Consider the following 27,723-nt stretch of genomic DNA (forward strand, 5'->3'; position numbering starts at 1 on the left):
AAAAAGACATATAAAAATTTTTTGTTAAAAAATAACTTGATTGACTTTCAAAATTTAAACAGTGCCACGTAAATTAATACGAACCAATCAATTCCACTCTCTACACCAACATTTTTTTAAAAAAGGATTAATACATCTATAAAACCATGTCGTAATATTTGTGCTGAAAAGTACATCTAATAAAGTTAAAAATTCAAAACCAACTACATGAAAATTCTTTTGAAAAATAAAATTATAGTGAAAATGTAAATTGATAGGAGGAAAGGGAAGAAAAAAAAAGAAAAAGGGGAAATATTAAAGTGAATTATATACATCAGTATTATTATTAATTGCATCATTGCTAACATTATTGACGTCCTCTTCTCAAGACCTTCAATGCAAACACCAAAATCTTCATTCTTCATAAATTGCTCAGCAACTTCTGCAAAAGTGAATTGTGCTCCTTCAAACAGTTTTTATTTGCACCAATTAGCTCCATATTGAGTAAAAATTGTACAAAATAAAATAAAATAAAAATTAACACAAGTGCGCAAAAAATTAATGTCGTCATTCTTGTTTTTGATGCTCAATTATAATGTATTATTACAAGGTTAAACCTTAATATTATGATTTATAATGGCAAGGGTTAATTTAATCTAATAAAATGTTTGCCATGCAGTTGTGCTATATTACCTTAGATCTTGTTGTAAATATATTTTGTTTACTAATATGAAAATTTGATTAGTTTAATTCAAAGCTTTAAATATTTAAATTGTTAAGAAATAAGCAACTTTTGCTTCGTTATATATAGTCTTTGGGGCTTATATAAAAGGTTTTAAGTATAATATATTAACCATGAGATCGTAAAATTAACGGAAAATGGTCAAATATTTTTCTAATAATAATAATTTTTTTATTAGCAAATGAATTTCACATATTGAATGATTTAAATATTTGTTTTCTTCTGTAAAATAAATTTATTTGCGTTCATAATCATTAAATTAAGACACCTGTTTTGCATGCACATAAATATATAGTTATGAAAGTTACAACTTAACTTTAACATTTTTTCATGAAAAAAAAAACATAACTAAAAGGTATGATATGCTTGTTGTGTTTATAGTTTCATAAAAATATGAGGAATTCTTTTGTATGAGGACATGTGTTCAGTAGAGTACAACTCTTATTGCATAAATTTTGATTGTTCATTCAAAAATTAATAACACACTTTTCTATCAAAAATTGGCCCTTGAGCTTTTGCCACTCAATTAAAAGTCCAGACATTACTTCACTTTTAAGGACTTAACTTGAAGTTCACAGATACTTGTGATTATTGTAGTACATATAGAGGTTAAATACTCTTGTTAAAAAAAATACTCTATATTTCAATTCATATTGGCACAGTAGAGTTGAAATTTTGATATATTTAAAAATTAGGTAAAAAAAATAATTAATAACTAAAAATATTTTTAAAAATATAGGAAAAAATTCCGGTAAAAAAATAAAAAAAAATTAATTAATTTTTAAAATTCTAACTATATCACAGGACTGCATGTGAAGTAACAATCAATCCACTTTCCCCACCCAAATTTTTCAAGGGGGATTAATGCAACCATGTCGTTCTATAACTAAAAACCCATTAATTAATAAAAATTAAATTAATGCACAAATCTTTTTTCGTTCTTTAATAATAAACTAAATTATATCATACTTAAAGCTTTGATCCTCTTTACTTCATTATTGGTCACGCCATTACTAATATTATTTGCGTCTTCCTGCTTCTCCATCTCTTCATTATTACTGATCCTTTTTCGCTTGAGAAATTTAACAAGACCTTCGATGCAAATATCAGGATCTTCACTTTTCATAAGTTGCTCAGCAACTTCTGCAGGAGTGACTTGTGCTCCTTCAATCAATTCTTGTACTTCCTTAAAACCTCTGTGAAGAGGATCGTCTATTTCGAGATAATTAGTTGCCAAAACTTTAAAGCTTTCACTTGTTAAATAAGACAAGTGAATGTGCATGTCCATTCGTCCAGGCCGCAACAGAGCTGGATCAAGCTTCTCTTTGTGATTTGTGGTAAATATAATAATCCTTTCATCACCACAACTCGACCATAGCCCATCTATGAAATTTAGTAATCCTCCAAGTGTAACCTGCACAAAACACAAGTGAGAAACTATATACAATAATAAATAAATTGAGTATTTAAATTTCATCTATCAAGATGTATTTGTTTGCTGAGTTCGAAATTTATATCAAATATCGAAACGAACCCATAAGTTATACATTAGCCCCTAAATACATATCCTCAAAATAAAGCAGAAAGAAAATAAAAAGAAGTGCATTTGGGGTGAAGAGGACGCACGTACCTCAGGATCCCGTGAACGACCATTTGCAGAGTGATTTGTGCGATTTTCAGTTCTTTCAGTCATCGTCACGCTGCAATCAATGTCTTCAATGACAAGTATAGACCTATTTTTGGTGCTCAGCAACAACCTTCTCAAATCGGCATCGCGCCTTATATTAGAGAACTCTAAATCATATATATCAAACTTTAAATAATTAGCAACTGCAGCAATCAAACTTGATTTCCCTGTCCCTGGTGGTCCATACAATAAGTAACCCCTTTTCCAAGCTTTTCCAACTCTCCTATAAAACTCTTTCCTCTTCAAAAACCTATCAAGGTCTTCTATTATGGTTTTTTTGAGTGCTGGTTCTAATGCTATTGTCTCAAAAGTTGAAGGGTGCTCAAGGTTCACCGTATCCCAAGTTATAGAACTATAACAATTACCACTAGCTAGAGAATGTAACTTGACAATTTTTTTCTCATCGCACATGGCTTTCGCTTTGTTGAGTACAAGAGGGATGTAACAATTTAAAATTCTATCCTTGTGTTCTTTGCTAAAGCTGAGTTCAAAATAACGTATCTCAGAAAAATCACCATCATCATCATCTCGAAAACTCGAAATCATCTTTTTAGCTTCACGGACAAACTTCCAGATCAATTCAATCTCTTCAAAGGAATCAGTAATTTTTCCACAATTCCCGAATTTAACATTCATGTTTTCGTCTTTGGGCCGTTTGCTAATTTTGAAACGTTGAAATTCAGGGCTGATTCGGGCAGACAAATAGATTTCAGCAGCAGTGTAAACCTCGTTAAGGCCCATGCCATCTCTTTCTTCGATAACCAGAGTTACGTCTGATGAATTTGGGCGAAAATAGCTACGGATTTTGGTGATGATATACAGCTGGAGTTGCTGAGGAAGCAGTTGATTCAGCACTGTCTTTAAAAGGGTAATTGAAGTAGATAATGAGGCATATGCCTGGAACATTGTAGACGCTGAAGGCATTCCTGAGAGACTCATCATCTATTAATTCCACATAAACTTTTTCTTTAAGCAGACAACTTAGCCCCTGCTACATGAACGGTTAATATAGTACTAGTAAATAGTAATTTTCTTTATAACTACGATTCCTACACAAAAAAGGATTCAAAGTTCCTTTTCTACAAGGAATAGGAAATTATAAATTAAACCAACTTGGTGTGGCTTTTGACAAATTAAAAAAAAAGAGAACATTAATTAAAAAGGACCAAGACAAAAGACTAGCTTCGGAAACCAACTTAATTAGAATATATTTTTCCCAACTACGTAAGAAATTAAAATAATGCTAAAGGCGTCTTGTACATATGGAAAGGACAGTAAAACTTACATGAAAAATCGAAAAACTTAAATAATAAGCAATCTCAGAAGGTGGAAAAAGGTATACGGTGACACTTGTCCTAGCGATCTCACTGGATATATTAATTGAAGTACTTTATAGTATACTAGGCTGACACTTGTCCTATTAAGTATACACCATTGAAAGAGGTTTTTATTTTAGTACATATGTATGAGCTTAAAGTTTCTATAAAAGGAACCAACCTAAGTGGTCCAAATCACGACAAAAAGAAACCCACAATGGTGATTTAAATAAATCACATCTAGGGACAATAAAAATTCATGAAAAAGGTATGACGAAAAAGACAATGTATGTTCATTCAAATACGCCACTTCTAATACATTCATCAAGTGAAAGGTTGAATGAGGTCAAGCTACAATAAGCACGAGAACTTTTTTCCATGAAAGTTTCAATTATGTAGATTAACACTGCTTAATGCTTTGATGAGGATAGGCGTGGGCCTTGCGTATTGTCTATTGTGGATGAATGTCGTTTTGGGTCGCAATCAAAGCCAAATTCTAGGTCACCTCTCTTTTCTGCTAGTGTAATTTCAACATCACGAAGATGCAATATGACAAATCTAATCCATCAGTACAAAGGTTACTTTTACAAGAAAACACCCATTTTATGGAGAACGGAGTACGCATTTTGGATAATATTTGGCTGAAATTGGAAAAAAGAGTATTAAAGTTGAAATAGTAATTATTTAAATGTTAAAGGTTATATTTTAATATTCCCTAATAGTTGCATGAACATACAAGTCTACGCTCAGCCAGCTTTACAAACATTAAAGTGGATGAAATAGGGGAGAGAGATTGGAAACGAAGTACTTATAGTTCTCAAAGGGAACTCCACCTAACCTGTCTAAACCAATACTTGCAAATACTGAAAATCTGAAATACAGTATTATTTATGGCCACACTTTAGTTCTTCTCAGTGCTGCTGAGGCAACACCTTAAGCCAATCTAAAGAATGGTCATTAATATATAAAAGAAAAAAGTATTAGGCAACTGTTTCCAGCAAAAACTAGTGGACACCATAGAAAGATTGTCCCAACCAATCAGCCCTAAAACTTGTGATTTGTATGTACAAGCAACCAGTTACGAACAAAAATAGACAAATAAAAAGCGTGATTAAGCCTGTGTGCAATCAGCATCCTTCTACTCGTTTCAATACACTAGCAGAGATGTCATCATTTTGAAAGAGACGTTGGCCAATGTCAGAAGCTACTGGTTAGATTCAGAACATTACATAATTTAAAGAGGGAAACATAAGCTGTCCACTAAACGCACCAATTTGAGCCGAAAGGCTTCCTTTTTGATGAAAGCTTACCAAATACATAAAATCCACCCAGCAGAGAGATTCTCAAGGACACTCCACAGTCAGGAGCTGACAATGAATACCAATAATCACTCTAAGCCACTTACCTTTCTTTTCAAACTAAATTAGTTTAAACTGCCAATCTTTTCATAATTTAAATTAATCTCATTACATTCATTCATAATCGGATAAGAAACACAAGAAATCAGTCTTTCCTCAGATCCATTCCTTCTCTACGAATGCCATCAGCATTTAATACGACTATCTCCAGTCTGTCACCCTGCAACAAGGGAGAAAAACATTCAGAAATACAGACCGATAGTGAAAGCGTTTGTTCCTATGGTGCTCGGACTAGGGTGTGGATCTAAAGGACCGATTCTTCATCACTTAAATTTTAGGATCTGAGTGCGGATACAGATGGTGGATACAACCAATAAATATATATTACGACACATAAAATATATATTCAGATTAGCTAAAGTTATTGAACTACACCTAATAAAACTTTCATTGTTTATAAACACCAACATTTTATTCTTACCTCATGTAATAGAAAAGCATATATATATATGCGACAAACCCTACTATCAAAAACAAATACCAATCAATCTATACTTCTCGATCATAGAATGAGATCAAAGTAACCAAGGTAAGTTGACCAAATCCGTGATAGATCCCACACCCCTGTCCTGTCAACACGTGTGTGGCAGGTATTTGGAAGAGTCCGCAAAAAAGTAGATTTTGGAGGGGCGTGGGAAAAAAAGGGAAAGGAAATTGGAAATTTTCTGGTGGTTAATAAAATGAAGTCCAAGAAGACTCAGAGTTTGAATTCAAAAACAGATCGCCAAAAAGACAGCATATAAATGACTTACAGTGTATATATCCCTTTCTGTTGCTGAAGCAAAGCATGTCTTAACTAAATCAATGGCTTCTGATTCAGAAAGTGGAGTAACAGCATCCTGCAGAGATCATGGAAACTCCGTTAGCAAATGTTTATATTTTTCTCCTCATTTTTAGGTCAATTACAAATGCTTTGACTATGTGAGAAATTTTGAACAGATAAAGAATGGAGCAAACTTTAGCAGGAAGCAACAGAGGGCTAGGAGACTTCAGTTGGTTGTCCAAGAAAGGCATGATCAGAGTTGAACCAGAACCTTGAGAGCTGTAGCCAACCCTCTCATATGATCCCACAGCATCATAGGTGAAGACACACCCCTTTCCTACAAGGTGTATGGATGAAATTGTATAAGCTTCTTTACAAGAAAAGACTACAAATAAATAACCTCGAGACCATCGCTAACCAATTACCTTCATCGTCAAGGCCACCTAGGACATTGAACGAATAGTAGGGGAAGAAACGTTTGTAGTATAGTGTGTTCGATAGAAGCTGACCCATAGCTGGACAGCTCATTTGCTTATTGTGCTGGTGCTGGTAGATCTATTGCAAAATAATAAACATATAAAGATCATTATCCAAATATCTCAGAAGAATGTAAATGCTAAACTCTGGATAGGACATGATCCATGATAAAAGAACTACAGATTACCATTTCAGACATCATCCTATATTTTAGTCCCATTAGGGATACTATATAAACATACTGTTTACCGGATTGGATAGCCAAGTTTGACTTGGCACAATAAATAATAAAGAAGTTGACAATAGTTTACTAGACAATGTCAAAAGTAGAAAACATGTAAGGTGAAAATCAATGTTTAGTTTATTAAGAAATGAAAATATAACGGAACAAGAAGAGTGAAAATAGTGCCCTATGTTTGAACTGTTATTATGTTGGCAATGAACACCTAAAATCAACATCAACAAAAGGTAAATAATCAATCGAGAGAAGTTCCTCTATTTGAAATTTTTATTGCAAGAACTGTTTCAAATAAATATGATGTACATATAAGTGAAAACAAGTTTATGATATATGTTTTACACTTTTCCCTGCCTGTTTTGAATAGCCAACATCTATTGAACCCTAAAATATAGTATAGATGGCCAAGCCCATTTCCACTGAGTTTTGAAGCCAAAAAAACAACAAATTTCTTGATTATTTAAAAAAAAACTAAAATATTAAGTATGATAGTATTATTGACAGCGTATCCATGTTGATTAAAGTGATGAAGTGATACAAAACGAGCGATCATGGATTCTCGGGGGTGAAGAGGTGCGGCTTCGAAAACAAGAAACATATGGTCTTTTTTATTTTCTCAAGCGATGAGATGGATATGAGAGAGAGATATAATTGCTTCTGATGGGTAAAGAGCTACGATTTTAAGAAGGTTTTTTTTTATCCGTGTCCTAAGGATAACATACAATAGACAAGAAAGTTGAGTAAGCTTTTCACAGACGTAAATCCTTCCCCATTTAACATTTCCACGTAATTCAGTGACTTCTCCACTTCTATATTAACTTACAAGCCAATATTAAAGAAGCATCATTCGTACGTCATAGTAAAATTGTAAGACATTTGTGTACCTTTTGAGGTACATCGCTTCCTTTATATTGAGTTTAGTTAAATATCACCAACTTACTATTTTCAGGGGCTTGAATTGTTTCTCTTTAATTTTAATTTACAACTTAAATACAACTTTTACTAATATTTATGTGATTTTTTGGAAAAATATACTCACCAATAAGGGACACGCACAAGGCGCGTACCCAAAAACTAGGTTCTGATCATGTCTAGCATAATTGAAAGAAAAGTAAACGAGCCTAATTTATGGATTAATTATAACCCCTAGAAACCCCCACCCCAATCCTGCACACAATCATATCCTCTGGCTAAAGAATTTTAAAGCTTATGGATCAGATCATGGTCACTGTTGCTGTCTTTCTAACACATAATGCTTACTCACTTTTCTCCACAAAGTCAAGCACATAATGCAAGCTAACAATCAAAATTTCGGTTCTCAATGAGCTGATAAGATCATATTGCACAAACAGGTGAAGCACACTGAACAAAGATACAAAAAACACCCTACATGCTCCATACCAAACTGTCTGAAGAGACAAAGGATTAACAAAAACTTTTAGCATTTTACCAGATGCCTTGATGCCAAAACCTTCTGCAAAGCTCTCACGTCAGCCTGAAATCCTGATGAAGCCATCACACATTTATCCGCTCTACATAGTCAGACAGTTGACATACAACACTGATATATCAGCCAAGGTTTGTGTAAAGATTAAAGGAGAGAAACCAATTAGTATCATGACATAAGGTGAAGATTACATGTCTGCATACCCATCTCATTCATTCTCTCATGCTACAATGTATAGGAGGACTGGAGGAGATCATTATATCTGATTTTATTGCTAATCCTGGAAGTGCAATCCTTGCTATACTCTCTTCCTCCCAGGAAGAGGCACATAAAGGCAAGTTTGTTTTGAAACCGCTTCACAAAAAGATTTTCTATATGCTGGGAAAATTATACTAAGTAAATATAGAGTCTATTTAGTAAAGGTCAAACACATTTTATACAATTACGAACTGTGCTAAACTTGATATTGCCTCTAGCTAAATTTTCTTTTAAATTACTGGCCTTGCCTCGTCAAGCAAACAACAAAAACAGCACTGAAAGTATTTCCATTTGTGATTCATCCAAACAGAGAAATGCAACCCTAGGTTTGCATTCTGATCTTTGACTTCTCCCTCTTCTTCCTCCTCCAAAGCTGCTCTCCGCCCCCAATCAGCACCCTCCCGCCCCTTGGCCTAGTCTCCCTCTTCTTTGATTGTCTGGCATCAACTCAGTGAGATTTAGTTCTCTTCTTCTCTTTATAATATGTTAAGTCAATAATTATGCTTGAATTGTGATAATTCTATGTTAATCTATTCCTTTAAAACTTAAGTACTAATAGTTCAGTTTATCCATTTCATATGAAAGCCGCAATTATTTGAATAATTTGATAACAGTATTTCTTTTATAACCGAGAAATCCCACAAGGCTAGTGGCTGTTCGAATAATTTTGTCACCCCGACCCACTTCAATTGCATCGTTCACTACTGTTACGAATCTTTATACATGGGATGGATGTTACGTTGTGCAGTTATAGAAGGGATACTTTTACTTTCTACCGGAAAATCCAAACTAAGTAGGGTCAATACTTTGAGATTGCTATGCATTGAGCTTATCTATCAAATATATACATCTATGTATAAGATGTTATTAGCCTACTCCATAGTATTAACCAGCTCAATGGAACAGCAAACAATTTAATTGAAACAAATAAAAGGAACATACAGTTTAATGATCTTGGAGTAATCGCGAGTAAGAATGTTGTAGCCAGTGGACATGCGAGTATCTGCTGCAATTACACAGTAATCTGCTCCAGCTACTGCCACGCAGGTTCTGCAAAGTCAAAACGGGAGGGATATAAGCACCGACATAAACAAATGAAAGAAAAAACGCAAAACAAGAGTAATAATTTATGAAACATTACCCGCCATTATTGTCATAAGGAGACCAGTTAGCTTGCTGCTTCGTCATGGTGATTCGATGGGTAGAGAGGGAGATCGAGCTAGGGTTGCAGAAGAAGATTCAATTTGAAGAAAGAAGGAAAGACTGATGATTCGTCTTCAGCAAGTCATCTGACTATACGCGGTAGATGGGCTTAGAACTAAAAGGCCCCAGACTGCTTTCTCATTAGGCCCAATGTCTTGTCTATACAGTCTTCGAGGCCCACTTAAAAGAGGGTTTATTGGTCCCTGCTCAACTTATTGGGAAAATTACGCAAAATAGATCCAATTATGAAAATATCTATTCAAATTTGACTCAATGCAGATTATTTATCTTTAATAGACTCATGATCCAAATTATTTACCCACTTACCCCAATTTCTCTTTTTAAACTCGCACATGACGTCATGCTGACGTCATTGTTATGAAATAATCCTCCGTGATACTCCATCGATATATTGATACCATCTCGGCATCATTTAGGATTGAGCTTAATTCTCTGTGATACTATGTCGGTATATTGATATCCTATTGGTATCATATAGGATTGAACTCTTTTTTAAAGAAACAAAAATAAAACAATTAAGAGAAAATTATTAAAATCACAATCTTATTTATTAAACCCTAAATTAGTAGAAATATATTGATACCATATCGATATCATATAGGATTGAGCTTAATCTTTTGTGACACTCCGTTGGTATATTGATACACTATCAGTATCATGTAGGGTGGACGCTAACGTCAGCATGACGTCAGTACGCGAATTTTAAAATAAATCTATATCATTTTAAAATAAAAAGGGGATGAAAATAATGAAATATTTAAGAATAACTTTTCCTTTTTGGATATAAGTGTTATTTTTGCCCGATTTATTTTACAAAATCTTTACTTTTGTACGTGGACATTTCACTTGAAAAAGAATACTTAATTAAAGTCTTATCAAAAAATAATCATCATTTCAATTTAAATACCCCTCAAATAATTTTTTCAACTATTTCTACCCTTTGAGTTAAAGTTAAATACCATACCAAATTCTAAAAGTAATATTTCAAATTGAATTTGGGATATTTGTGAATCTAGTTTAGACAAAACAAAAGAGAGTATGGTGATAAGTGATAACTGGATAAGCATATGTCCATTAGACCACAGCCGAAATAAGTGCACCATCTCATTTGTCACATGTCAAGGGTCTGCCCTCCTTTCGAGTATGCCAAATGGAGATGTACAATTTTATGAAGTAATCTAACCTACCAAATCACTTTTGCTATATTTCATCTAAATTCCTTGAATAAAATGTCTCAATCATATAAACATACCAAATCACTCTTGCTATATTTCGGAGGCATTTGACCATAAAAAATTTAAAAAAATTACTGTTTTTTTTCGAATTTGAACTTCAGAATTTTCAAATATTATTTTTACTTTTAAAAAAAATATTTTTTTCTAATTTCATCAATGAAACAGAGCCAAATGCCCACTTTATCTTCCGTCTTTCAATTTTTTTTTTAATTACAGACTTAGCAATTTTAAAGATAGCCAGTGCAACATTATTTTATATTGATTGCTTTAAAATTCTGAAACTATCCATATTTAAATATAACTAGCAAGAGATTCCTTGTTACTCCTCCATACTTTGGCTTTACAGAATGATCAGTTCATCCATTTCGAACAATTCATTTGAACACATAAAAAGCATCCAAGGCCAAGAGGTTTGCGTATATTTTGCTTTTGCTTTTTCGAAGATTGTATTTGCTACCTCGTATACGTTTGATTATTGTTCACAAAATTTCACGACGAGTTGTCAATATCATCTTTTATGTGGTCACTCATAATAATAATGGACCGTGCCGGCTAGGAGATCACATTTAGCATCTTACCTAGATACTCCCTCCGTAAATCACAATTCATTCAAAAATCAATAAATATTCTTTATTTAATAAATGTCTTTGGAAATTGAATATTATTAAGAAGATAATCCCTTTGTTTTTATTTATTTGTCAAATATTTCTTAATTTGATTTCTCTTTTTACTTGTCAATTTTCACAACTCAAGAAAGAATAATTTTTTTTCTATTATATCCTCAGATTATTAACATTGAGTTAATGTCTTTGAAAAATATAGTAAGTAAATATATTTAAAGCTCTATCAATTAATAAGGTAAAATAGTAAACTCACTATACCAGTCATTATTTTTTTAATAGGTGTGCTGAGTTAAAATTTGATAATTAAAAAAAAACAAAACAAAGAGAGTAGAATATAGGTGTATGCTTAAAAATATATATATTAATTTTTGCCTAGAATTAGTAAAGTGGCGCTTACAAAGAAAAGTAATTGAAAGCAACTTACATTTTTGTCAGCGTGTTCTTTTATTTCAAGTAGTATCTTAAAAGATAGATCCGTATCCATTGTGCAAAACAAGTGAAGATCCGTATCCATTGTGCAAACCAAGTGAAGACAAAAGATCCAGGGTTGTGTCATCTTGTCCTATACAACATTTGAATCTTTTAATCTCTACCTAATGCACATTAATTATGCCCTTTAAAGTGAGTACATTACTATATATTAGTGATAGTTTGTCCTTTCAGGTTGACATTCAAATCAAATCAGAATATGGTTACTCTGTCAATGGAAGACACTCTTCTCCTAGTAAGCAAATACTATGATATTCTTCTAGTTTCAATACTTGTCGTAAGTGTTACGGTACTTTACTTGTCAAAGGTATCAAGAAGAGCTAAAGATGCAAATAACTGCATACCTGGGAGTTTGGGAATACCTTTAGTAGGCGAAACTTTTGCGCTTCTATCAGCTACCAACAGTGTCAAAGGTTGTTATGAATTTGTTAGACTCCGACGCCAGTGGTAAGAACCTCTATTTGAGATATGAAATCCCAATGCAATATGAAATCCAACAGTTTGCTTTTTCTATATTGAGAGTAACATACTAGTGTTAATTTTATATTGAGATGACACAAGGTCAACTGTTCCAATGACTAAAAACAGAGAAAATTCATAGGACTTCTATTCAATATTTTCTCAAATGTATATAAATCAGCATAATAAGTTTTCTATTTTATCATAAAAATCATTCCTAAATATTTTGTGCAGCTTTGTTTTAGGACAGATAAACATGGGCTAGTCCGGATGAACTAGGCCTGCCCATATTGCCATCTCTAGCTGTAGAGTAGGCAAATTCTGGTAGTTTGATTGTTGTTTAATACAGGCATGGGAAATGGTTCAAAACCAGAATATTCGGGAAGATACATGTGTTTGTTCCAAGTGTTGAGGGTGCGAAAGCAATTTTTACCAATGATTTTGCTCTTTTCAACAAGGGCTACGTGAAATCGATGGCAGATGCGGTGGGAAAGAAAAGTTTGTTATGCGTTCCTCAAGAGAGTCACAAAAGGATTAGGCTCCTCCTATCTGATCCTTTCTCTATGAATTCATTGTCAAAGTTTGTCCAGAGGTTTGATAAAATGTTATATGAAAGATTGAAGAAAGTACAGAAGGAAGGGAAGAGTTTCACTGTGCTTGACTTCAACATGAAGGTAACTTGTCCATAATCTCAGGCAATAGCACCATTACTAGACTAGTACTAACACAAAGGTCATTATGGCTTGGAACAAATTGTCTCTCTCTCTCTTTTGTGATTTTGAACAAGATTTAGTGCATTGTCCTGGGCCTTTTGATCCAAAAATTTCAAGATAAACCAGGCAGAAAAAGAAGAGTGATCCTAATACTAGATTCTAAGCATTTTGTAGGGAGATTAGCAATAAGTTCAAGCATACAATTACCAAAAGAAATGTAGTAGTAGTAAAAGAATTTAAGTTATATATACACAGACATTATAAAATTATTTTTACATAATCAATGCAATATAACTGGTTATCACTGATTTTTTACTTTCTTTTTTAAGTTACCATATCAAGTTTTCTATGAAAAGGTAGACCACCTTGGCCTGATATTGTGAATAACTTTCAAACTGCCACTGTGTAAAACTTAAGGCAGTGCTGTATGCTGCAGTAAGTGTACACTGACTTTGTGAAATTTGGCTGCAGATAACATTTGATGCAATGTGCGATATGCTGATGAGCATCAAAGATTCTTCTATGCTAGAACAAATTGAAAAAGACTGCACTGCTATTTCTGATGCCATGTTGTCCTTCCCATTCATGATTCCGGGCACCAGATATTTTAAAGGCATCAAGGTAGGATTAACTGCTAATGCAGTGCACATGATGGCTTGCAACAGCTCCAAAAAAGAAGTAGATAACTAAGGTTTTTCGCTTAATATAAGAGAAATTAATCTATACTATTAGATTATGCTCATCCTCAGTTTCCGTGCAGGCACGTGGGAGGCTAATGGAGACCTTTAAGGCAATGATAACAGCTCGGCGCAATGGGAAGCAATATTATGAAGACTTCCTACAGTCCATGCTGGAGAAGGATTCATGTCCAGCCAATCAAAAGCTTGATGATGAAGAGATCGTGGATAATTTGTTAACGCTGATAATTGCAGGGCAGACAACAACTGCAGCTGCAATGATGTGGAGTGTCAAGTTTTTGGATGAGCATGGAGAAGCCCAACACAATCTCAGAGTGAGTATCCATACATCACAAAAGATATTCGAGATTAAATATCCTACTTTTGGTATTTCTAAAGCAAAATCTTCCCATTAAAAATAAGACGTAACTGGTGACATTATGTTGAAGAAAAATATTTTTCTGCAACCAAACTTTGGCTTACATGTGAGATTATGGAAATTGATGACAAGTACAACCCTCACAACTCTGGAAAGTTTACTCATATAAAACTCAATCATTATATTGTATGGTCAGTATTATTACTAAAACTACCATCAACTTACAGGAAGAACAACTTTCAATACTCAGAAGCAAGCCTAATGGAGCATTGCTTACCATGGATGATCTCAATAGCATGTCCTATGCGTCAAAGGTTTGTAGAAACTACGTCGTATAATCATTCTTGTGGATTTATTTTACTCTTATGACTGTAACTTTTGGTGCTTTTCACTATATTATATCTGCACCAGAATCAGATAAGATGTGACTCTATTTCCTCTCTACTTAGGTTGTGAAAGAGACACTGAGGATGTCCAATGTCCTGCTATGGTTCCCTCGAGTTGCACTTAGTGACTGCAGTATTGAAGGCAAGTTTGTTCTTAGCACATTACTCCACATTTGCAAAAGTTTTGCGACACTGAAACAACATTTTTGGTTGAACTTACAAAAATGAAAAACAGAATTCCTCTGTTAGTTGGTTCTAGTTCCGCAGTAAATTATAGGAATAAGATTCATTTGACAACTAAAGTTTTCTCTATGCTATGGTAGGTTTTGAAATAAAGAAAGGGTGGCATGCCAACATAGATGCAACGTGCATACACTACGATCCAACACTATACAAAGACCCTATGCAGTTCAACCCTTCAAGATTCGATGTACTAAGTTCTATTGCTGATTTATCTTGGGAAATGTTGAAATGTTATGAACATTACTATTTAACCATGGTAATAGTAATATGCATATATTTCTCATCTTCAGGAAATACAAAAACCATATAGCTACATCCCTTTTGGATCAGGACCCCGAACTTGCTTGGGAATTAACATGGCTAAAGTGACCATGTTGGTATTTTTGCACAGATTAACAACTGGATACAAGTCAGTAAATCCTTAATAGTAATTTACAATTTTCCAATTAAATTTCCTATGATAATTAACTTGCATTTACTATCATGATTGTATAGGTGGACAGTTGACGATCTAGATCGTAGCTTGGAAAGAAAAGCCCATATCCCCAGATTAAGAAGTGGGTGTCCAATCACTTTGACAGCGTTGCAGGATGAATAGCAAACTTCTCCAAATGGGCCCATTAAGAAGTGCATAAATGTAGCTGGGGCATATTAATTGATAGGACAATGTCATCCAACTTTTCCGTGCTTTTGCCAGTTGATAATTCGTAAGTATGAATGTGAAAGAAAAAAAAGTCACAGCTACAAAATTGGAAAAAATGGAATAAACGCAAAGAAACGAGTAATCATGAATTTTTCAACTATTAATATTCCAACTTATAACATTTGATTGGTCCGTATTGATGACATTATAGACTTGTCTGCTATCAAAATTGTGCACTTACAAAATAGAGCATTGTGGGGTGGGTTCTTCCCTACGTGTCACGTGAACGCCATGTGGTAGGCTCTGACAGCAAGAGTAGACTTGGGGAATCAAGGGAAAGGGAGGCCCATACATCTGGGCCTCGGGTTGGGGTTTGGGCCCTTGCTGTTCAGGCTTCTTCACTTCGGGCTTTTTTGGTCCATCTGGTTTTGGAGGAGCTGGTGGAGGTCCAATACTGATCACCTCAGCAAATTTCCCAGCTTTCCTTGATCTTACAATGACCTCGTATGGGTCAGCATTACCCGTTACGCTCAAAGTCCCCTTTGCTCCATCAATTTCAATTTTTTCCACACCTTCAATATCAATTATTAGAGTTTCAGTTTCATAAATTACAAGTTTACAAAGTTAAAATCAAGTAGACAAAGGATGAGAATTGGTAAAAGTTAAATTAGTCCGGTTATAAATGGCTCTAAAATCCTAATTTTATAGTTATAAATACTATCAAAATATTTGAAAATTCTAATCAAATAAAAATTTGTGATGTAAAATGATATCAATATTGGGGACATTAAGAAAGAGTATTCGATCTAATTTAGACATTTAAGTCATTGGATCTAATTTGGCATATTTACCACACCAAAGTTGTAGTGTAATGATAATTATTGTTTGTCCTTAATTATACGTCTTGTATTCAAGCTCTGAAATGAACTCGTCTTTGATTGGAAAATAAGAAACAAAAAAAATCACCGTACCTTTTTTTGTAGTAGAAAAAGTAAGATTTCCATATCTCAATCCCCAACTAAAATAATGCTAAATAGTTTACATATCTTAGGCAACATGAGTGCAAATTTACATTTTCGGACAACAAATGATGTTATATCAAATTCTAATCCTGAAACATAGAAGATTGTACTCAGATGATATTAGTGTACCTATGATTATGAGCTATTTATATATACACACGTGGCAATCAAGATTACAAAACAAAGTTGCAGTACCTGGCAGGCTTGAAACAGCTTTGAGGATCTTCTTCTTGCATTTATCACAAGAAACATCAACCTTTAATACAGTCTTTTGCACCATTAGCAAGCAGGTTTATTTTTGGATCTATTTCAGAATATATCTCTAAATAGAAAACAAATCGACAATGATTATGTCAATTCAAAGAAAGCACTAAAACTCAACCAATTACTAAGAGATTAACCTTTGGGTTGTTCACCGGCCTCTTCTGATTTTATTCTCCAATAAATGCTTCCTTTCTAATTGTCTTCTTCCGTCTTAGAAAACAATGCTACTTATTTTAATTATTTTCAACGTTTGATCTTTTCTACTCCATTTTTTCATTTTCTCAACCCCCCCCCCCCCCCTTTGTATATTGACTTGATGTTTCTTCTCGAATGTTCTATCATCTAATGTAACAATACGAACTTAGATTGGATCCAAGTCATGTGTCATATGTTGAACTCAACAACCAAAATTATTTTCTTTGTTAATTTTTTTTTGGTGCGGAGGTAAATGAATAGTGAGAAAAATAAAGAATTAAGATGACAAAGCTTACGGCAAGAAATTTCACCATGAAGGTCAGTTCATCCTTTGTGAGTACTTCACTTTGGGCCACAATTTCACGAGATATCAGTTCTATAGTATGAATAATACCAACATCTTGTGATGACACCCGATTGATACAAGTATAGACCGATTTAAAAAATTATGTAAAGTGATAAACTATTCGCAAGCTTATGCTTATGTGGGAAATTGTCACTTTCGGAGAATGGAGACCCCGGACAATCTTAGTTCTAGACATCATATTAACAAACCGCCCATATACGTTTGAATTTGATTGTAAAGAGCCATGCACATTGCATCTCATAAACCTTATTCTAATTGATCCATATATGTTCTACCAACAACTTGTAGTGAGGGGATTTAAGAAGTTTTAATTGGGTAATATAGTAGTAGTATGGGTGGCGCGGACTATTGAGCCTAAATTTTAGGCTCAAGCGAATTCTATGGCAAGAAGCAAACTTCATGATTACTAAATGCACTATGTGGGGATAAGCAAAAGCCTGAAAGAGAAGGGGGGCCTTCCCTCCAAGGACTGATAAAAAAAAAAGATGAAAGACTATCTTTTCATAAGTATCTTTGGTGGATCACTTTCTTTTCTTAGCTTATTTAATTTTTTTTCCTTCCTAATCAGTACCCTATTATATACTATTACCTCTTATTCACTTTTATTTGTCCAATTTTAAAAAATCAAAATATAATTTATCACTTAATTTTTAATTTATTTTTATTATTAATTCTAGTTTTTTTTCTTTTCAAAATCATGAAGTTTATTATATTCAAAGAGTAGTTATTTTGGCCATAACTCAGAACTCAAATAACAATTTCTCAAACTTCTGAATAATTTTCCATTCACATCCATTGCTACTATAGAACATAGTACTCTGCACCAGAATTAGGACTAATCATGACCACCGCATTATCAAGTGCGTGCTTGTAGATAACCAAAAAAAATATGATTTCTCTAATTATGATTGCCTTTTTATAAAGGTAATTAATGAGCCTAGGAATACATGAGAGATTTTACATTATTCGGAGCAAAAAGGCGAAGCAAGCAATATTAGGTCCAAACGCGTGCTTCTAAAACTCGCAACGCAAATTCTATCATGCTCCCACCCACCCAGCCACCCCAATTCAAAGATGCAATATTTTTTTCCTATTTATAATCCCTCAAATGACACGTGTAGAAATGCCAGTGATTTCAGCATATGGTCGGATATCCCTCCACTGAATACTGCATATGGAACAAATTGATTTGACAAGCCAAACAAGAGTTGTGGTGAGTTGAGTGTCAAATCAAATGTCCATGGCAGAAAACACTAAAGCGCGCAACATGATGAGAAACGCACTCCACACAGCCATAACACTACGCTTTATTGCCCATTTAATCTGCTCAGAGTCAAACAATGCGCAAATAAGGCAAGGAACGGGCCACCCTTCATGGAATGATGGGTTGCATTATCTTGCACTAATTTACTATTAGAGATGTTTACCGAACAATCAGTTGCATCATTTTTGGGGGTTAATAAGCGACGTTCGTTCTTCTATTCCCTCCGTTAACTCACTTTTACTAGTTTACTATATCAATTTTTTTTTCTACTTTTATTTGTTACGTGTTTGGAACATACAATATTTTTTTACATCTTTTATTCTTAACATTAATTATGCTTATCCTCCAAATTATTTTTCAGGACCTAAAATTATATATCAATTTATTATGTTAACTACTCATGATAATTATTATTATTTAAAAAATGTACAAAGTATAAAGTGGACAAATCAAAGTGCAGGAGGGAATCTATCTAATTTTCTTTCTTCATCATCAGATGAGTAATGAACTGGCCATAAAGCAAAAGTAGTGATTCAACTTGTCACTAAATTTGTTCTTGCAATCTGAGCCAAAAGAGTACATAGTGGAACCTAAAGATAGGAGGGAAAAGAGTATATATGGCAAAGTGGTAGACAGTTGGATTCTGATCTATAGTTGGTAACTTCACGCAAAGAAAAACTAAAATACTTAAGGTCATGAAAAATCTTAGTAGCTTAGTTTGTTAGTTATTGAATTTTATGTTGTTATGAGGATGATTTTTCAATTCCCTTCCTCATTTTTCTTTCCTAGCCTATTTTATTATTATTATTATTTTTTTAAAAACGTAAGATTCGTTTGGCCAGCGTCCATGATGTAATTCGTGGTCCTCCATTCAACCATATGAAAAGTTAAGTGCGATAGAAAAAGAAGGCTTTAATCCTAATTGGTCCTTCATAGAGTACTTGGAATTGGAATTTGTAAACCCTTTTGACAAGTGTTTTGGACATGATGTAATACAAGCAAAAGTCATATAACAACAAAACACAAAATAGTCTAAAAGGGAAAAAATGTTCTTCAAATTTCAGGGTTTCGGTTGAACTTTAGCTGAATTCGGTTGTTCAAATTAAAGCCTTATCAATGCCATCGAATATCACTAAAATTTCAGTAATTTAAATATATTTAGAATTTATTTGGCTTAAACTGATTAAAAGTAATTAAATAATATCAAGTGTTGAAAAAGAATGTAAAATTATTGATGATGTTATAAATAGTTACGTGTTTTGTAAAATTCATATTATAATAACTGAAATATCATTCAAATTATTGACAAAATAATATATAAATTTAAAGTAGTCTTATAACGAAAAAGAATGAATGTGGTTGAATGGGAGGGAGTCTGCAGTATTGTTTGACAAATTGAAAATGGAATAGATATATCCCTCAATTTTGTTATTAAAGGTTGATATATTTTCCTTATGAAAGTGATTCATATATATCCTTATCATTATATAAATGACTTACATATACCTCCACTATCGCAAAAGTTGTTCACATATATTTTCATAATTACAAAAATAACTCACATATGCCCTTTTCATCTTAAGGAAGTGATTTTTTTTTAATTTTAAAGTAAATTCATGTATAGGGTATTTTTTTTTGAGAAAGTAAAAATATAATAAAAAATACATATACTTATACATGTGGATTTTTTTTAGCAAAGTTTCGGGGTATATATAATATTTTTCATGCATTAATTATTTTTTGACTTCTTTGATTATCATTATTTGAATTTCTAATTCTTATTTTATTTTTATTTTTTCTTTCTTTGGTGTAAACATAAGAAAAATAAAAAAAAAGTGTGAATAGAAAAAAGAGAAAAAAAATTAGAAAAAATATAAAGCTATTTTTTTGCAGGCATATTGTAATTTAAAACTATTTTCGTGCTGCTATATTGTGATTAGTTTTTGTATCTATAAAAACAATTGAGCATGTATAGTAAATTTTACAATAAAGTAGTGGGAAAAATAAATTTGACCATCAAAATAATATATTCAAATTAGTCGTAGAATTAAAAAGTCAAAAAAATAAATTATGTATGAGAAAGATCAAATATACTATTGTTTTTTTAATAAAAAATGGTAAAAAATAAATTTAAAATTAATTTTTTCACCTCCGTTAGAAGAAAAGAGTATATGTGAGTCATTTGTGTAACAATAGCAGCATATATGAGTTACATTAATAAGGAGGAATAAATCAATTCTAAATGACAAGGTTGAGGCATATATTGAACATTTTTTCGTTGAAAAAATACCAAGGATAAAATAATGCCGTAGATATTTTGATCAAATAAAACATATTTATTGGTTGAATGTCAAATTGTGATTCTTGATTGATTTTAGCTTAAGAGTACACGAATTTTGTTAAATCATGGGGTATGTTACACAAGTTCTCGAAGAAAGAAAAACTTAATACTGTTTCTAAGTACTTTCTCCGTCTCAAATTTTGTTAAATCATGTAACAGTGTTTGATTTGACACAAAATTTTAAAAAATTAATTTTAAAATGAATGATTTTTTAAAATTTTTTAATCTGAAATAAATCTCAAAATTCAATTTTAAAAAGAATAATTTTTTTAATAAATTTTTCGGAAATAAACCTTAGAAATTTGTGTGTTAAAAAGGAAAAAGTGCTAAATAGGAATAGTTTTTTTCCTCCACTCTTGATAATTATTTTGACAACTACTTTTGATAGACTTGAGATGACACCAAAACAAGAGAAAACCCCTTTTTAATTTCTCCTTTAAAAGGGGATGGCAAACACACAATTGAGTGCAAAGAGTGAAGAAACTCACATACTCATCATCACCATGGATGTTGAGAAAGTCTTCCACATGACAGGTGGAGTTGGAGAAACTAGCTATTTCAGAAATTCTTCACTTCAGGTCTCTCTCTCTCTCTCTTTTTTTACTCATCCCATTATACATCAATTAAACAGAAATGTAGTAATAGTGCTACTATTCCCTCTAGTTCAATATAAGTTAATTGTTGGGGCGTGACACACCCCTTAAGAAATCTTAAGATAGAGTATCATATTTACTTGGTCAAAAATTACTAATATTGTTAATTAAACTCTTTTCATATGGACTTATGAAGTATTTGTATATGCAGAAGAAGGCATCTGAAATGGTGAAGCATATAACTCTAGAGACAGTTGAAGAAGTTTATTTAGCAACAAAGCCAAAAAGCATAGGCATAGCTGATTTAGGTTGTTCCTCAGGACCTAATACGTTGTCAAACATTAAAGACATCCTGGATAAAATCGACGGTACCAGCCGGAATAAGCTAAAGCAACCAGCACCGGAGTTTAGGGTATTTCTGAACGACCTTCCGACGAACGATTTCAACGCAATCTTCCAGGCCTTGCCTGAATTTCTTCAATGGTTAAAGAAGAAAGATGGAAATGATCATGAAAATAGAGGAACTTCAAATATATATGTAGCTGCTTATCCTGGCTCATTTTATGGAAGACTTTTTCCAAATCATTGCTTGCACTTTATCTATTCCTCTTATAGTTTGCACTGGCTTTCCAAGGTTAGTATCTTCACTTCAATTTAATAGTAATACACACTCCATTTGGTTTATCATTTTTTAATTTCAGGGTATAAAGTTTAAAACTGTTAGTATAATTATTAACATTCCCTACAACAAAAAGTTATATACACATTAATAAAAAAATATTATAATTGTTATCGACATTAATTAATTGTCATTAATTTTATTATTATTATAGGCTTTATAAACTTTTACCTACAGTGTTAATTGCCTCTAAAAAATGTATTTAATAATAATTAAGCTGTTATTATTAATTAATTATCGCTAAAAATTATTTTTGATACAGTAATGATACAACATGCCAGTTTTACTATGAAAAATGGAAGGAAAGGACTTTGAGATATAAAAATGACTATAGTTGAAGAAAAAATATTGTCCGTATATTATTATTTAGGGACTTACGGACAAGACAATTCAACATATACAGCCAGTCAGCCACTATGTAGCTACTTTATACAAAGAAGTTGAGAATACACTTTCCAAAAGAATCATTCTCTTTCACGAATAAATATGTCTATTCAATATTTTTAAAAAAAAAATCATACAGAAAATTGTTCCAAAACAACTCGACATACTATTATTCAAGGTTATCAATCACGGTAATGAAATTAATTTACCTGATATAATTACATTGTCATTTACCTGAATATATAACTATTTCTTTACGCTCATTTTTGTTGTTGTTGTCTTAGGTTCCACGAGGACTGTACGATGAACAGGGGAATTCCTTAAACAAAAATAGCATATACATATCTGAACGTAGTCCTTGTGAGGTTTCGAAAGTTTATTTTGACCAGTTTAAGGAAGATTTCTCATTGTTCCTTCTATCGCGGTCGGAAGAGCTGGTTAGTGGAGGAAAAATGGTGCTGATTTTATTAGGAAGAGAAGGTTTTAATCATGTTGACAGAGGAAATGCTTTCTTTTGGAAAATCCTCTATCAAGCATTAACAAATTTAATTAGCAAGGTAATTCTCGCTGATTAGTAATTGATTTATGCTTTACTGTTATATCTAGTTTTGATGAGCGAAGAATTAGCCTGATGTGACAATACATTAAAATGCTCATATATACTTTGGCGATATAATCAATAAATTATGCATCGCTCTTTATTGTCGCGCACTATATAGTGTGTAGTGTTAAATTTAAGAGTGTAATACGTACGTTAGTGTATATATCACTACAGAAAAAAGAAGAAGAAGGAATTAGCGACATACAACTTCTGCTGCTAGTCTTGTTTAATGATAGATTATTAGAAAATCATGTTAGTTACAACCTCTTTAGCAACTGATTGGAGACAAATTTCATAAGCAATACAAACCTTTTTTTGCTAGTGATTCTACCTTTTGGAATATTCTAATTATTAATTTGTAATTATTCTTACAGGGAAAAGTGGAAAAGGAAAAGCTTGATTCTTATGAAGTACATTTTTATGCACCATGCAAGGAAGAAATAGAAGAAGTAGCAAGGGAAAACGGGTGTTTTGAAGTGGAGAGGCTTGAAATGTTTGAAATAGAGAAAACAATTGGAAAAGGCATTAGCTATGGGACAATGGTGGCTATGACAGTTAGGTCAATCCAAGAATCAATGGTGGCTCACCATTTTGGAGAAGCAATTATAGAAGGGTTATTTAAGGAATATGGTAGATTGGTGGATGAAGAAATGGCGAAAGAGGAAATTAGGCCTATTACTTTCCTTCTCCTTCTTCGAAAACCATAATCAAATTTATGTATATAATCTAAATCGTTGTGATAATTTGTTTAATTTGTACTTCTAGCTAGTATATCTCTGTAATTAATTGATGATTTGAATTACCCTCCAATCAGGTGCACGAAGAATATATGCCGAAAGTCTATCAGTATTTTGTTAGTGGTAAGTATATGTTTAAAAGATTGATAATCTAAAATTATTGTAGATCTTAAAAGAGGATTTATAATGAATTTCTCCAGATCTTTTAAGGTTTTATGTTGATCATTTATGATAGTAATAGGCATTTGATGCACAAATTCCTAATACTTGAAGGCCGAGTACTTAGGTGCTATTTATATCAGAGGTTCACATTCACATATAATTAGGAATTGAAATGGACTTTCACTAAGAATCTCTATCCCTTAACCGTACTTAGAATTGTTATTCACAGATATTAATTAGCTGCTCTATTATCGACAGTCACGACAATAGATCATCCTCCCATACACCACATCTACCGTGGGGCCAATTCCGTAGAGCTAGCTAGCTATGGAATTTTGCAAGTTCCACTTCCAAATAATGAAGCCAAATCTCTCTATTAGTATCATTCAACATAATATCAGTAGCACAACTTTTCGGTTAATCTGATAACCCATTTTTTTCTGGAAAATTTTATAACTAACTAAATAAACATCATACGAGTAATTATTTAACACAACTATAGCTATAATTAATTATGTTTCGTAGCTAATATTTCAACCAGATGGCTATGGTCTCCACTCCATCAATTTGTATACAATTATAACTCTCTCTTGGCTTTTTTTTTCCTTTTATACAAATTACTTTCTCTCTTTTTAAAAAAAAAAAATTACTAGAGGGGGACATGGCAACCTAACCTCCAGACACAAAAAGAGAGCATACAGTGGAGTTAATACTCCTAAGAGATCTTGCCTAATAAGAGTAAGAGTTCTAACACATGGAAGTGCTATAAACCTAGATAAACATAGAAGTAACCAGTAGCTAGATTTAGCCTAAACATACTGACATCTACAAAAGTAGGAGAATTATGGGGGCTCTTAGCACCAAGAAGAATGCTTCTTTGCTCGTTTTCGAAAGGATGGAAGCTGCATCTTATCCATTCTAATGGGGCCAATAGCCTCCTTAGGAAAGTCTTCTTTGTGTAGGAAAATTTTATCTTCTTGAAGAGTGGTGGAATGCTTCGCAAGAGCATCTGCGACTCCATTATTTTCTATATAGCAATTACTTTCTCTCTCTCCATAATTTTTTTACTTTTTTCCTCCTTAATTCACTCAACACAATCAAAATTCAAAATTTAAATTTTCCTCTTTCTCTCTCAAATTGTGCTTCCTGATTTTTTTGATTTTTTGGTTTTCTCATTAGATACAATCAAAGTCATGGATGAACAAACACCTTTCCAGAGAATCACTAAAGGTATACATATAAATCCACAAAATTGGATAAAAGTGCCGGAATGACCCAGTGAAGATGCAATAACTCATGCATGGTCTTAAAATTGGATGATTTTTCAACTTATGCATGTTCTTAATTATCCGAAGAAGAAGAAAATGAATAATCTCGGTCAATCGACTAATATGGTGGTGAAGAAATTGAGGAATTTTGTATAATTTATTTTGTATATTTTTTGTGATTTGTATTTCCATCAATACATTTCACATTATGTTGTATACGATTCTATGGATTTAGCATATCAATTTTATTGTAATTTTTTTTTAATACTTTTAGACCTTATTTGTATATTTTCAACAATTTGTATACAATTACTTCTTTTGTATTCGTATATTGTCAACAAGTATACGTTTCAACTATTACTTGTATAATTTCAGTATTATTGAGGTATTTGTATAATTTGTTTTATATATTTTTGTGATTTGTTTTTCCTTCAATATTTCACATTTGTGTGTGATATATAGAAATGCCGAAATACAATTTTAATTGCTTTTATATATCAAAAAATTCAACGTATACCAATATAAATCACACCAAAAGCAAAATTTAACCCCTAAATCAACAAATTTAAATGGTATATTTGTTTTTTTTATTAATTGTACAAATTATACAAATATAAATCACTAAATTGTATATTCATAACTCCAGGGATACAAATATAATTTGAAATAAATACAATTCAATTATATCTTCATATTATGCAGAAAAGAAAAAAAAATCAATCAGAGCTTAGTGTAATTTTCAAGCACAAAAATACAAACAGAAATTAATCGATACAAATACAATTCAATCTGATTTTTGTGTCATTTAAAAAAAAATTAATATAATTACCATTATTGATTCATGGGATTTTTTCTTTGATTCATGAATTTTTTTCCTTGATTCATGGGATTATGCATGATTCATGGAATATTTTCAAAATTATCACGTCTATCATTAATTAAATTGAGAGTCCTATTTGTATAAATATTTAATAGTCACGTGAGATATACAAATTGTGACCTGGATAGCTACTCAAACTATAGCTACGTTATGTAATTAACAAACATTAGCTATGTTTACCTTATTATGTTTCAAGTCTGGCTATTTTTGAAAGTTTCCTTTTTTTTTTCCTGCTGGGCTCATCGAGTCTTACTCTTTTGTTTTTCTGTAGCCCAATTGTCAACATATGCTAAAGCCCAAATGAGTGGACCAGGTAACAGTACAGAGTGTTTATTGTGAAGTATTACTTATGTTATAAAGTAAATTAACTTAGCAAAATAAGATGAGAATAAGAGAAAGAAAAAGAAACAAAAGAATTGAGAAAGCCATGTCACTGTGGGTTTCTCTATTTTTCATGTCATTGCAAAATGGCCAATTTATAGCCATAAGATAAGAAAACAAATGGGCAACTTGCAGTGGGCCCACATAAAGAAAAAAACAATTCAAGTGAACAACCACTTGCACTACTTGTTCTTTAACACCCCCCCTTGGATGTCTACGTGAAATGTGCCTTATTAAAAACTTTACAATAAATAATATACATAGTTATTGTGAACACCATCGATGTTGTGCCTCGTTAAAACCTTACTAGGAAAATCCAGTAGGAGAAGGTCTAATGAAGAAAAAAGAGTATACAACTTCTGGTAATACGCTTTAAGTGCTGCCTCATTAAAAATCTTATCAGGAAAAATCTAATGGGACAAAACCTTGGTTAAGGAAAAAAGAGTACAACGCATATTTTACTCCCCCTGATGAAAACTTCATTTGATATTTTGGAGACAATGCATTCTAATTTCGTATCTCATTTTATCAAAGGTTGAAGTCGGCAATGCCTTGGTAAACATATTTATTAAATTATCACTTGAGCAAATTTTTGTACATCTATTTCACCCTTTTTTTGAAGATGATGACTAAAAAAGAATTTTGGTGAAATATGTTTTGTTCTGTTTCCTTTGATGTATTCTCCCTTCAGTTAAGCTATACATGCAACATTGTCTTCATACAATATTGTTGGACCGTCTCTTTTCAAAGAAAAGCCACATGTTTCTCGAAAGTGTTGAGTTATTGATCTTAACCAAATGCATTCTCGACTTGCTTCATGGATGACTATTATTTCTGCATGATTTAAGGAAGCGGCAACCATACTTTGATTTTTTGAACGCCGTGATATAGTTGTACCACCATATGTAAATAAATAGTCTGTCTGCGATCGGCCTTTATGGGAATCAGACAAATACCCCGCATCTGCATAACCAATTATAACGTGGATTCATATGAGTAAAAATAATCTCATATCAATGGTCCCTAGGAGGTATTAGAATATATGCTTAATTCCATTCCAGTGTCTTCATAATGGAGAAGAAGTAAATCTTGATAACAAGCTTACAGAGAGAGCTATATCTGATTTAGATTTGTTGGCAAGATACATTAATGCACCAATCGCACCAAGATATGGTATTTCAGCACCAAT

At 32.5% G+C, this 27,723-nt stretch overlaps 5 protein-coding genes across 5 annotated transcripts; 2 read left to right on the forward strand and 3 right to left on the reverse strand.

The window, feature by feature from the left end:
* Positions 1 to 1,597: 1,597 nt before the first annotated feature.
* On the reverse strand, positions 1,598 to 3,515 carry LOC129873790 (AAA-ATPase At5g17760-like). Its single transcript, XM_055948969.1, has 2 exons — positions 2,352 to 3,515; positions 1,598 to 2,135 (listed from the first exon to the last, which is right to left on the reverse strand). Exons 1-2 carry the CDS (start codon positions 3,348 to 3,350, stop codon positions 1,680 to 1,682), a joined length of 1,455 nt encoding a protein of 484 aa, XP_055804944.1. The 5' UTR covers positions 3,351 to 3,515; the 3' UTR covers positions 1,598 to 1,679.
* A 1,470-nt stretch (positions 3,516 to 4,985) lies between these two features.
* LOC129874068 (proteasome subunit beta type-1) lies at positions 4,986 to 9,624 on the reverse strand. The gene is made up of 7 exons (XM_055949294.1): positions 9,467 to 9,624; positions 9,268 to 9,375; positions 8,071 to 8,152; positions 6,331 to 6,460; positions 6,100 to 6,242; positions 5,895 to 5,981; positions 4,986 to 5,302 (listed from the first exon to the last, which is right to left on the reverse strand). Exons 1-7 carry the CDS (start codon positions 9,511 to 9,513, stop codon positions 5,228 to 5,230), a joined length of 672 nt encoding a protein of 223 aa, XP_055805269.1. The 5' UTR covers positions 9,514 to 9,624; the 3' UTR covers positions 4,986 to 5,227.
* Positions 9,625 to 12,005: 2,381 nt separating this feature from the next.
* Positions 12,006 to 15,547, forward strand: LOC129873427 (3beta,22alpha-dihydroxysteroid 3-dehydrogenase-like). The gene is made up of 9 exons (XM_055948523.1): positions 12,006 to 12,343; positions 12,705 to 13,029; positions 13,540 to 13,689; positions 13,829 to 14,080; positions 14,352 to 14,438; positions 14,574 to 14,652; positions 14,834 to 14,940; positions 15,044 to 15,162; positions 15,249 to 15,547. Exons 1-9 carry the CDS (start codon positions 12,096 to 12,098, stop codon positions 15,349 to 15,351), a joined length of 1,470 nt encoding a protein of 489 aa, XP_055804498.1. The 5' UTR covers positions 12,006 to 12,095; the 3' UTR covers positions 15,352 to 15,547.
* A 77-nt stretch (positions 15,548 to 15,624) lies between these two features.
* Positions 15,625 to 16,888, reverse strand: LOC129873428 (heavy metal-associated isoprenylated plant protein 43-like). The gene is made up of 2 exons (XM_055948524.1): positions 16,614 to 16,888; positions 15,625 to 15,968 (listed from the first exon to the last, which is right to left on the reverse strand). Exons 1-2 carry the CDS (start codon positions 16,696 to 16,698, stop codon positions 15,634 to 15,636), a joined length of 420 nt encoding a protein of 139 aa, XP_055804499.1. The 5' UTR covers positions 16,699 to 16,888; the 3' UTR covers positions 15,625 to 15,633.
* A 4,377-nt stretch (positions 16,889 to 21,265) lies between these two features.
* LOC129874418 (probable methyltransferase TCM_000336) lies at positions 21,266 to 23,916 on the forward strand. The gene is made up of 4 exons (XM_055949706.1): positions 21,266 to 21,427; positions 21,654 to 22,076; positions 22,790 to 23,062; positions 23,481 to 23,916. The coding sequence occupies exons 1-4, from the start codon at positions 21,296 to 21,298 to the stop codon at positions 23,811 to 23,813; spliced, it is 1,161 nt and encodes a 386-aa protein (XP_055805681.1). The 5' UTR covers positions 21,266 to 21,295; the 3' UTR covers positions 23,814 to 23,916.
* Positions 23,917 to 27,723: the final 3,807 nt, after the last annotated feature.

Source organism: Solanum dulcamara, chromosome 11, assembly GCF_947179165.1.
Source record: "Solanum dulcamara chromosome 11, daSolDulc1.2, whole genome shotgun sequence".
Taxonomy (NCBI): Eukaryota; Viridiplantae; Streptophyta; class Magnoliopsida; order Solanales; family Solanaceae; genus Solanum; species Solanum dulcamara.